The 12,454-nt window shown below is 36.0% G+C and overlaps 1 protein-coding gene across 4 annotated transcripts in view; it reads left to right on the top strand.

Moving 5' to 3' along the window:
• Nucleotides 1-12,454, top strand: part of COL12A1 (collagen type XII alpha 1 chain) — a 117,318-nt gene that overhangs the window by 52,904 nt on the left and 51,960 nt on the right. For all 4 annotated transcript variants that reach the window (XM_055329689.1, XM_055329690.1, XM_055329692.1 and 1 more), the window contains 8 exons: nt 4,256-4,398; nt 4,851-4,980; nt 6,966-7,102; nt 8,228-8,357; nt 10,924-11,063; nt 11,390-11,522; nt 11,634-11,660; nt 12,020-12,162. In XM_055329689.1, the coding sequence (XP_055185664.1) occupies nt 4,256-4,398; nt 4,851-4,980; nt 6,966-7,102; nt 8,228-8,357; nt 10,924-11,063; nt 11,390-11,522; nt 11,634-11,660; nt 12,020-12,162 (983 nt within the window). The remainder of the gene's footprint in view (nt 1-4,255; nt 4,399-4,850; nt 4,981-6,965; nt 7,103-8,227; nt 8,358-10,923; nt 11,064-11,389; nt 11,523-11,633; nt 11,661-12,019; nt 12,163-12,454) is intronic.

The raw sequence follows: 12,454 nt of genomic DNA, 5'->3' as shown, positions 1-12,454 counted from the left end.
CATTTTTGCATTATTTGTTCTAATTTTGTGAAATATGCCATTGTAATTTTGACAAGAATTGTATTGAATCTGTAGATTTCTGTGGATACTATGGATATTTTAACAATAATAATTTTTCCAATGTATGAGCACAGTGTATCTTTCCATGTATTTGTGTATCTTAAATATCTTCTATTTCTTTTATCAGTGTTGTATAGTTTTCAGTATACAGATCTTTCACCTCCTTGGTTAAATTAATTTCTAGATATTTTATACTTTTTGATGCAATCATAAATGAAATTGTTTTCTTAATTTGTCTTTTTGATAGTTTGTTATTAGCATTTGGAAACATCATAAGTCTCTGTATATTGATTTTATATCCTGTGATTTTGCTGAAATCATTTATTAGGTCTAGCAGTTTTTTTGTGGAGTCTTAGGGTTTTCTGTTTTCTATATATAGTATCATCATTTGCAAATAGTGACAGTTTTTACTTCTTCCTTTCTGATTTGAATACCTTTTTTTTCTTGCCTAGTTGCCATGTTTAGGACTTTCAATACTATGTTGAATATATGTGGTGAAAGTGGGCATCCTTGTCTTGTTTTGAACTTCTAGCTTTTTCCTACTGAATGTGATGTTATCTGGGTTTGTCATATATGGCCTCTTTATATGAGGTACATTTCCTCTATAGCCATTTTGTTAAGAGTTTTATCTAAATGGATGTTGAATTTTATTGAGTGTTTTTTCTGCATCTATTGAGATGATAGGTGATTTTTATCCTTCATTTTGTTAATATTATTATGTATCACATTGATTTGTGAATTTGAGCCATTCTTGCATCTCTGGAATAAATCCCACTTGATCATAATGTATGATGTTTTTAATGTGTTGTTGAATTTGGTTTGCTGATTTTTTGTTGAGGATTTTTACATCTATGTTTGTCAAGGATATTGACCCATAATTTTCTTTTTTGTGTCATCCTTATCTGGTTTTAGTATCAGGGTAGTGTTGGCCTTCTAAAATGTATTTGGAAGCATTCCCTCCTCTTTAATTTTTGGAATAGTTTGAGAAGGATAGGTATTAAATCTTACTGGCTGTTTGGAAGAGTTCACCAATGAAGCTGTTTGGTCCTAAACTTCTGTTTATTGGGAGATTTTTGATTACTGATTCAATCTTCTTGCTAGTAATCAGTCTATTCAGGTTTTCTATTTCTTCCTGTTTCGTCTTGAAATATTGTATATATCTAAGAATTTACCCTTTTCTTTTAGGCTGTCTAGTTTGTTGGTATATTATGGTTTGTAGTAGTGTCTTATCCTTTGTATTTCTGTGGTGTCAGTTGTAACTTTTCTTTCATTTCTGGTTTTATTTATTGGGTCTTTTTTTTAGCTAAAGATTTAATTAATTTTGTTTATCTTTTGGAAGAATGAACTCTTCATTTTATTAATCTTTTTTTTTTTAAAGAGAAACCATTTATTTTATTTTTTTTTAATTTTTATTTATTTATGATAGTCACACAGAATGAGAGAGAGAGAGAGGCAGAGACATAGGCAGAGGGAGAAGCAGGCTCCATGCACCGGGAGCCCGACGTGGGATTCGATCCTGGGTCTTCAGGATCGCGCCCTGGGCCAAAGGCAGGCGCTAAACCGCTGCGCCACCCAGGGATCCCTCATTAATCTTTTCAATTTTCATTTTAGTCTCTAACATATCTACCACTGATGTTTATTATTTCCTTCCTTCTACTAACTTTGGGCTTCATTTGTTTTTCTTTTTCTAGTTTCTTCAGGTTAGATTGTTTATTTGAGACCTTGTTAGTCTTGAGGTAAACCTATATTGCTATGAACTTCCATCTGAGAACTGCTTTTGCTGCATCTCATAGATTTTTGGCATGCTATATTTCTTTCAGTTTTCTCTAGGTATTTCCTGACTTCTCCTTTGATTTCTTCAATGGCTCCATGGTTGTTTAGTTGTATGTTGTTTGATTTTCATGTTTTTGTATTTTTTCCAGTTTTGTTATTTTAATTGATTTCTAATTTCTTGCTATTGTTGTCAGAGAAGATGCTTGGTATGATTTAAGTCTTCTTGAATTTATTGAGACTTATTTTGTGACCCAACATGTAATCTATCTTGGAGAATGATCCATGTGCACTTGAGAAGAATGTGCATTCTGTAGCTTTTGGATGGAATGTTCTGTATATATCTATTATGTATATATCCATTATGTCCATGTGATCTAATGTGTCAATTAAGGCCAATATTTCCTTAATGATATTCTGTCTCATGATCTACTCATTGCTGCAAGTGAGGTGTTAAGGTCCCCTACTATTTTTATTTTGTTTTCAATTTATTTTTAGGTTTTCAAATATTTGTTTTATATATTTTAGTGCTCTTTTGTTGGGTGTTTATAAGTAAACACTTATTTATAAATGTATCTTCTGGCTGGATTGATCCCATTATTGTTATGTGGTGCTCTTTTTTGTCTTTTAGTATAGTGTTTGTCTTAAAGTGTATTTTTTCAGATATGAGTATAGTTATGCCAGCTTTCTTTTCATTTCCATTTGCATAGAATAATTTTTCCCATCCTTTCACAGTCTGTATGGGTCCTTACTTCTGAAGTGAGTCTTTTGTTAGGTAACATATGGACAGTTCTTTTTAAAAATCTATTTAGCCACACTGTGGCTTTTGATTGGTACATTTAGTTCATGTATATTTGAAGCAATTATCAATAGGTATGTACTTATTTCCATTTTGTTGTTTTCTGGCTGTTTTGAAATTCTTCTCTGTCCTTTCCTCCCCTCTTTCTCTTTTCCCTTGTGGTTTGTTGGTTTTATTTAGTGTTATGCTTAGATTCTTTCTCATTGTTTTAAAAAATATATTTAGTATAAGCTTTTCTTTGCAGTTACTTGAGGTTCACATGTAGCATCCTATGTATATAACAGTCTCTTCTAAGTTGATAGCAACTTACATTGGAACACATTCCAAACCTTTACATTTTTATCCCCATGTTTTATATTTTTGTTGACATATTTTATGTTTTTTTATGTGTGTGTCCTTTAGCTAATTATTATTCTTTTAGTTAATTTTACTATTTTTGTCTTTTGACCTTCATACTTGCATCATCAGTGATTGATCTACTGCTTTTACTATCTGTTCCTTTCCAGTGAGATTATTACTTTCATATATTTTTGTCTTATTAATTATTGTCTTTTCTTTTCAGTGTAGAGAAATCCCTTTAACATTTCTTGTAAGGTCGGTTTAGCTAACTACGTTAGCTTTTGCTTATCTGGAACAATTTTAATCTCTCCTTTAATCCTGAATGATAATCTTGCTGGATAGAGAATTCTTGGTTAGAAAATTTTTCCTTTCAGCATTTTGAATATGCACAATCCTCCCTTCTGGCCTGTAAAATTTCTGCTGAAAATTTCCTAATTGTGGGTTGCCATGCTTGAGGTAGGGTCCTGGGCAAGGCTGAGTTTCTGCCTCTCCTACCTGCTTGATATAGATAGCTCTTTCATCTTTGTTATGGAGGCACTACCATCTAGTTCTCAGGTCCTCTTCAGAGGATGTTATTTCATATGTGGCTATAAACTTATTGTATTCATGGGAGGAGATGATTTCAGTCTTATGCTGCCATCTTGAAGCCATCCTCCATCCTTTTTTCTCTTACTGCTCTTCATATTACACCACAAGAAGTAGGAAATAATGTATTTCATAATAGGCAGGATTAATCTGATAATTCCTTAAAAATTTAAACTCAATCTTTGGATAAAGCTATATGGGAATTAAATGAAGAGGAGACTGTAAATCTTTTACTGTGCCTCATGAGCCTCTCTTCAAAAAGCTCATGAATCCCCTGAGTTCCAGGGAACTGGAACTTCATTTTGTTTTTTAATTAAAGATGAAGTAAAATACTGTGCTGGTTACTTCTGTATGAAATTCTATGATTGAAGACTGAAAAGAGTCAACTTAAAGATGTTCCAGAAAAAGAGATTGAAATCTCAGGAATTTTGGCTTCCATATAGATTCATTGGAATGCCAGTTGAAATTTAAACTTTCTTCCTCTATGAAATAGTTGTAACTTGCAGTCCTGAGTATGAGATGGCAGTGAACAATGAGATTGTATTTTGCAGGAGAGAAGAAAAGATTCCATTGACTCTCACTGACTTCTTACCCATTCTCTATTTGGCATATATAAATATCAGTTATTAAGTAGGAAACAACAATTAAGAAATGAGTAGAATGACAAGAATTAGACTGATATCTGCCTTTACATTCCAACAGTACCGGTCCCTGTGGTCAGCATGAATATTTATGATATTAGCCCTACCACCATGCATGTGCAGTGGCAGCCGGTGGGAGGAGCTACTGGCTATACCTTGTCCTATGAACCCATCAATGGCACAGAACCAACAAAGCCCAAAGAGGTGGGAGACATTTGTTTCTTTATCATTAGGTCATCCTGAGACCTTTTTTTTTTTTTTTAGGATTTTATTTATTTATTCATGAGAGACACAGAGAGAGAGGCAGAGACATAGGCAGAGAGAGAAGCAGGCTCCCTGTGGGGAGCCTGATGCGGGACTTAAGCCACCCGGATGCTCCATCTTCCTGAGACTTTGTAAGAGTCCGCATTAAACTGAAGTTACTTATGAATTCATTTATAAGTTTATATGTGAAACAGAAAAATAGAAAATTAGACTTGAGGCCCATGACACATTTTAAAAAATATTAACATGAAGAAGGAAATTCATTTTGGAGAGACAAAAAAGAAAAGTTGTATTATAACCTAGCAGTTACAAATAGGGGTAATTGTCTATCCCCAGTAAGTGAGAACATTTAATTTGAATGTCTTATTTCATTTTGGTGTGTCCATGTGCAGATGCGTGTGGGGCCGACGGTGAATGACGTGCAGCTGACTGATCTTTCCCCCAACACGGAGTATGCAGTCACAGTCCAGGCTGCTTTGCATGACCTCACCAGTGAACCTGTCACAGCTCGGGAAGTTACATGTAAGATATTGCCAGTGTTCCTTCTTTCCTTATTGCTCTAAACATAATGTTCAATTTTCTTTCACCCAATGATGCTATCAATAATTTGATAATTTATGCATAAGTTATAGGGTTATTCCTATGGCAATCAAATTTGAGAATTAAAATTAATTCTAGACTTACAGCAGCATTTTAAACTGATTCTAGGATGTACTTTTTTCATGTTTAATATAGCTGATATTGAAATGTTTCTTACCATCGATGGGGTCTTACATGTACTTTTGGCCAAGTGTCAAGCAGGGCATAGAACATAAAATAATGGTGCATCTTAAAGCTGATGTTGTAGATCCGCTAAGTAGGGTACAGAGCTGGTGAGAAGGGAGTGTTGGTGAGTGCAATTTTGGAGGAAGACACTAGACTTAAGATTAAGATGTTCCAAGTTCTTACTGAAGTAAGAACTTAATGGCACATATAGAAAAGTCTGTCTCAATTAAGTGAGTTAATCAGTTTACTCAATCCAAAAACATATTGATCATCTGTTATGCTTCAGGCCCTATGCTTGGTATTGGGAATGTACCACCAGGTGATATCAGGCAGTGTAGAACCTGTGGACTCCTTTGTGATTTGCACTTCTCCTGCTTATTGATCAGTCCGTTCTGTGTTTTTGGTTTGTTTTACTGGCATTTAGGAGCTTTTTCTTGAAAAGTGACAAGGATTACACTCAGGGCCTTTGACTTTCCTGGCTGAAACTTTTGTTTCAAGCTTGTTGAGGTCATGATGCAATAGATGAATTGGCTTAAATTTGAGGTTAGCCCACATTTCTAAGGAAATTAAGAGGATGGAGGGAATTTTTAAGGGAGAAGAGGGACTGAAAAACATGGTAAGGCAGAAGAGAGAAGGAGCCCCTGAACAGTGAGACAGTATAAATTCATTGACAACAAATAATCACCTTTTTTAAAAAAATTTTATTTATTTATTCATGAGAGATAAAGAGAGAGAGGCAGAGATATAGGCAGAGGGAGAAGCAGGCTCCCTGTGGTGAGGGCAATACAGGACTTGATCCCAGGACCCCGAGATCACAGACTGAGCCAAAGGCAGATGCTCAATCACATTGAGCTACCCAGGCACCCCTCATTTGGATTTTCTTGTAACCGTTTAGGCCTCTGTGGATTTTCTTATAAGCTTATTGGGTGCTTAATTTTGGCCCATCTTCATTCTTCACTCTCATAACCATTTATTTTTCTATAATTTTCTATTCTTTTAAAAAAATTATTTGCTTATTCATGAGAGACACTGAGAGAATCAGAGACATAGGCAGAGGGAGAAGCAGCCCCCCCTGCCCCCACCAGGGAGCCTGATGTGAGACTTGATCCCAGGACCCTGGGATCATGCCCCAAACTGAAGGCAGATGCTCAACCACTGAGCCACCCAGGTGTCCCCATTTTTTATTCTTAAGAGAGCATAACTCTTTCGATTTTATTTTCTTTCTTTTTTTTTTAAAGATTTTATTTATTTATTCATGAGAGACAGAGAGAGAGAGAGAGAGAGAGAGGGGCAGAGACACAGGCAGAGGGAGAAGCAGGCTTCATGCAGGGAGCCCGAAGGCGGTGCTAAACTGCTGAGCCACCTGGGCTGCCCTCGATTTATTTTCTATCTTAACTGATTTAAATATCTGAGAAAAAAACGTGAGCTATACATTGTTGGTGAATTATGATTTACTGTAGCTGAGTAAGAGCTTATGAAAATAGAGTAGAAAGAAGTTTATGTATAAAAGAGAAATTAGAATTGTAATAAAAATGTCGACTTATATTTGAAAAAATCCTTCTTAAGAGGAATTGAGTGCTATCTGGTACAATTACAGTACTTTGATCATCAGGATATTTGTTTAAGGTTATTTTGCTGCACACTGTTAAATTTTCTTCAAAACACCTTGAAAGCTTATGTGAATGCTTGAAAGCTTTGTGGTTGAGGGCCACACCTGGACCTCATTTCTCATGCATCTCCAGTGCCTTTACCCAAACCTCAAGATCTGAGACTCAGAGACGTGACTCACAGTACCATGAACGTCTTATGGGAACCTGCACCTGGAAAAGTGCGTAAATACATCGTTCGCTACAAAACACCAGAAGAGGATGTCAAAGAGGTAGGTTGAAGGTTAGAATGGAGTTGGAAATATTTGTTTTCTAGTAAGTTTAACAAAAGTACCCAAACAAGTACAGAGAAAAGCCTGTTTTGCATACTTGTCACTGTATTAACATGGGGTTGAAGACTTGTTATATTAGTAGAGCAATTTTTGAATATTGATAATATAATGGATTGTGTTGTATTTAGTTTAGAAATTTTTTCTTCTGTGATATGAATCTCAAAGTCATCATCCCAAAGTCATGGACAAAGAGTTAGAGGATGTAGATGGTACTTTCTTCTTGTCCAGATGTCTTTTATGGTGCTTGGCAGTCTATGAATTACTAAAAAAAATATGATAATGTGTCTAAAAATAAAAGCTAGTCAGGGGTCCAGGAAAGAAGAGGGGAGTTTGTCAGATAATAGGAAGGTAGGGCAATGGAGTAGGACTGAGAGAAAAGGTAAACAGATTCTTAGAGGAGTGTGCCATTGGTTGCAAGTGTTTTTGAGATGATGTTGAGGCAGAGATCTGTTTCCATGACAACCTAATTCAGAATGGGAGCAAATTGAGGGCTTTCATACTACAGAATAGGTTTAAAACTTACGCGTGCTTAGGGGCTCATTAATGTCAAAATTTCAGAGACAGTTTTAGCAGATAGAAATAGTTTTGGCAAGACCCTAGTTCTTGACTCTGCTGGTTGTTTGGATTATACTAAAGCTAATTTATACATATGAACACATTCGTTTCATCCTGGGTTTCAATTTCAGAAGAGGCACAGTGACCAGCAGGTCTCACAGGATTCTTGCACACAGCAGATGAGATAATGCACAGGAGAACATTTCTGAGAGAAATAAGGCAGTAATACAAAGGGAAACAGAGAGACTTGGTGAAAAATGATTAGGTTGTTTGAATCTGTAGGCAACCATTAATTACTGAACCTCAGTGTTCAGATACAGCTTTAGTAATACATTTTTCCACTTTGGAAGCATTTAAATTATCTCTAGTTCCTGGATTCTTCTGCATATTGGAAAACATTGCTATTTTTTTCTAAGACAATTCTTACACTCTTGTGCTAAGAGGTACAGTAAACAACAGAGATATTAAAACCAGACCCTTTGTAAAAATTGTTCCACTGCTCAATTACAGGTGGAGGTAGACAGGTCGCGGACCAGCACCCCTCTCAGAGACCTCTTGTCACAAACCCTGTACACAGTAGACGTTTCTGCCATATATGATGAGGGGGAGTCTCCCCCAGTGACTGCTCAAGAAACTACCCGTAAGTTGTGATCATGCTTCCTGATAATTGAGAAATGACATTACATGACTGTATAGCTGAACTTATTTGGTCATTTTGTTTCTTGGTGCTATTTTTTTGAGTATTTAATGTTTGAGTTCACAGATTGCTTTTCACTTATTTTCTTCCCTCTTCTACCTTCATATCCATTCTTTTTATTTACTTATTTTTTTATTTTTCAATTAAGTTTTTTATTCTGATTCCAGTATAGTTAACATATGGTGTTACATTAGTTTCAGGTATACAATATGGTGACTGAACATGTCTATTCCTTTTATGATAATTCTTATCCTACTATTATTCTTTCAGCCACTGTCATTAATTCATCTTCCAGATACTTAACTGGTGTGTGTATGTGTATGTTTTGTGTGTGTGTGGGTGTGCACATGCATGTGAGTGTGTGTGGGAGGATGCGGAGGAAGTATATTCCTGATGTATGTTGGACATTTTCTCTGGGAAAGTTGTATTGCTTATCAAATATTTTTTAGATCTTACTATATGTAAAGTGCTATCAGAGGTAACAAAATAGAAGTATCTTTGCTCTTACTAGTTCATGATTTCACTGTAGAAATAATACAAATTAATTTAATTGACAATACATGGGATTGTGTAGGGAAGGTGAGGTGAGTGGAACTCAGATTGTACACTGTCAGATTTCAGATGAAGGGGAAGCTTACACGGTAGAAAGGCAGGGGAGCACGACACCCTACCTAGGCTCCTCCTCACCCATTCTATCTTGTTGCTGCTTACAAAGATGTCTGTTTCTTTCCTTCTTGTGGTACTTGCATAGTATTTAACTCAATTATGATTGCCTCTTGTTTTTTTCCTATCTATTCTGCATTCCCTTTGCTCCCCCCACCCCAGATGAAGGCAGAGACACACTTACTTTGTACAGCTTTGCATCTCCAGTGCCTGGCACAGTGCTCAGCACATAATTTCCTAATCAACTAGTGGTTAAGAAGTTGAGGTCTGGAGCCAACAGTGTTCCGAAGAAATATAATGGGAGCTACTTACATAATTCAAAATTTTCTAGTAGCCACATTTGAAAAAGTAAAAGGAGGTGAAACTAATTTTAATAATGTATTATATTCAATCCATTATGTCAAAAATATTATCATTTCAACATATATCAGTAGAATAATTATTAGGATATTTCACATGATTTTTTCCATAATATTTATTTGAAATCCAATGTGTGTTAACTTTATACTTACAGCATATCTCAATTTGGACGAACCACATTTCAAGTACTCAGTGGCTGTATATGGCTAGTGACTCTGAGAGTAGACAGCACAGATCTAGAGAATTTAAATGATTTGCCCCACCTCATCTAATAAACTATTGGTGGGATCAATACAAATCTGGAATTTTTACTTCCTGTCCTATAACTCCCTCACTAGAGGCTCAAAAGCTCCTCCTTTCATACCTAGCTGTTTATACATGATCAGGGCCTCTTGCCAAATGTGACAGCCTGCTCCTTAACATAGGACAGAATCTACATCTGGTACTTTCTTACCACGTGATCCCTCTTCCCTTCTTGGCATCAGTTCTTACTGGTAAGGGTAGTGTCGGACGTGAAAATTGATACAGTTTTGCACAAGCATAACAGGTGTAGTAGAGAAAAAAGTCAGGAAAAAAGACTAGTGAAAGCAGCTAATTTAGTATACTAAATCAATACTTTCAATATGTGTTTTTAATCCTCAAGATTTCCTAATAACTTTCAGGTATAGCCAAATTGCATCCTTAATGGTTGGTTTGTTTATGGAGGTGGTATCACTCATTTTATCTCAGTGGGCCTTTTCATTGTAATTACTAGAAATACATTTTTGATGGCTCTGGATTTTGTGTAGTTGGCTTTGGTCAGTAGTGGGTAGAGAAATAATTGACAATGAAAGCTCAGAACCAGGGGGCAAGGGGTGGCAGACATTCCAGATTCCTTGTGCTGCAAATTAACTAGTGTCTGGCCAATGGAGAGGCTTTTAATTGGGTTTCAGCAGTCATCAGCACTCTAGGGTTATTTCTATCTCTGGACACAGTGCAGCCTGCTTCACTTGTGTTTAACATTAATGTTCTATAGGAAAACCTCACGCATGGATTACTTAGATCATATTTCATAGACCATGATGACCCATGTACTCTCTAATAATTAATACCAAAGTTTGTGCTTATGTGTATTGCTGTGTGAACAAGTCCATGGTTTTCACATGTATATGTTCAGCTTTCAAATATGACATTGAAAAAAAATGTTCAAGACACAGAGTGATTAAGAACCACTGGGTTAGAAGAGTCTTACTAAGAGGTACTTTTAAAAAAAAAATCACCATTTTCATGGAATGCAAATAGTAACTCATTATATCCATACGGTGTTTGTAGTTTTTGCAGCTTTCTCTTATACTTATCTTCCAAGTGAACTGAATTGGTAAAATACTTGGTTCTAAACAATGTTTTCAGCCTGATTCCTCATGTCCATGAAAATAAAACAGGGTGGTTTTATTGTATTGTTTGTAGATTACATTCAGAAACTTAGTCCTGCTTTATCTAATGATAGGCACTGTGCCAGCCCCAACAAACTTGAAGATAACTGAAGTAACACCAGAGAGTTTCCGAGGGACTTGGGATCATGGAGCTTCAGATGTGTCCCTCTACAGAATAACTTGGGCACCATTTGGAAGCTCAGATAAGATGGAGGTAGTATTAATTCCCTCCCTCCCTCCCTCCCTCTCTCCCTCCCTCCCTTCCTTCTTTCCCTCCCTTCCTCCCTCCCTTCCTCCTTCCCTCCTTCCTTTATTTCCTTTTTTAAACATCTTATTTCATTATAAGGAATTTTGTTTGAAATATGTATTACCTCTGTTGCCTGAAAAGCATCCTTTCCTCTAGTGACATCTGACCTCCTGGCATGCAACAAAGCTAGAAAGACATCAGGCTAAATAATATCAATAAACTGCCATTGAGAGTGTGGTATACATAGTGACTTAATTTTGTGTGGATTTTTTTCTTTTTTCTCTTTCACTCAGACCATCTTAAATGGAGATGAAAATACTTTGGTGTTTGAAAACCTGAACCCGAACACACTCTATGAAGTTTCTGTTACTGCCATTTATCCTGATGAGTCAGAAAGCGATGACCTGACTGGCAGTGAGCGCACACGTAGGTGTTCCACTTTCAAATAGGACATTGTAATTTTAAAGTTAATTTAAAAAATAGAGCTATAGCTATATTAGTAATATTCCCCCAATTCTGTTTTTTTTTAAATTTTAGCTCGTTTGATACCCTTAACAACACAAGGTAAGAGTTAAATTTGCTGAATTGTATGAATAACCAAATAATGAATGAATGAGTGAATGAATGAATGAACAAATGAGTGAATGTAAAATACCACAAAATCCATTGCAAACAGGTTTTCTGCTTTTAAATTATAAGGCATCTATTGGGACCTTTTTTAAAAACCTTCCCTGAAAAACCTTGCTTTACTGCCATTTGTTAAAGAGTTATTTAAGAGTCCATGACCATCGTTTATCATAAGGTCAAATTTAGTCCTAAACCTAAAAGTTTACTGATTTTTTTTCTTTTTTCTTTCTGTTTACTTATTTTGGGAGGAGACCTCATTCTATGACCTTACCCTGTTTCTCAACAATCTTTTTCAGCTCCAAAAAGTGGCCCACGAAACCTTCAGGTGTACAACGCAACTTCTAACAGCTTGACTGTTAAGTGGGATCCCGCCAGTGGTCGTGTGCAGAAATACAGAATCACTTACCAGCCTTCAACAGGAGAAGGCAATGAGCAAACGGTAATTTTGTTGGAAAAAAAAACTTGGACAAATTCTACCTTATTTCTTCAAATTCCTTTCACCCCCAATGTGTAGTTAGTCATGCTATTTTGAGTGATGCAAAATTTACCACATTGAATGGAGTTATTTGACTCCATTCCTTCTGGAATCTCATGGGAGATGAAAGTTGCTTCTCATAGTAGGGTAGCCCCACGGCTTCAGGCATGTGCCTCATGCATGCACATTTCCCTTAAAAACCCATAAAGCTGGATTATCTATGAAGATCTCTAGATGTTTTTTTAGTCTTTAGATT

Source organism: Nyctereutes procyonoides, unplaced genomic scaffold, assembly GCF_905146905.1.
Source record: "Nyctereutes procyonoides isolate TBG_1078 unplaced genomic scaffold, NYPRO_anot_genome, whole genome shotgun sequence".
Lineage (NCBI taxonomy): Eukaryota > Metazoa > Chordata > Mammalia > Carnivora > Canidae > Nyctereutes > Nyctereutes procyonoides.
Note: the sequence above shows the minus strand (reverse complement) of the source record. Positions and strands in the feature narration are given on the sequence as shown.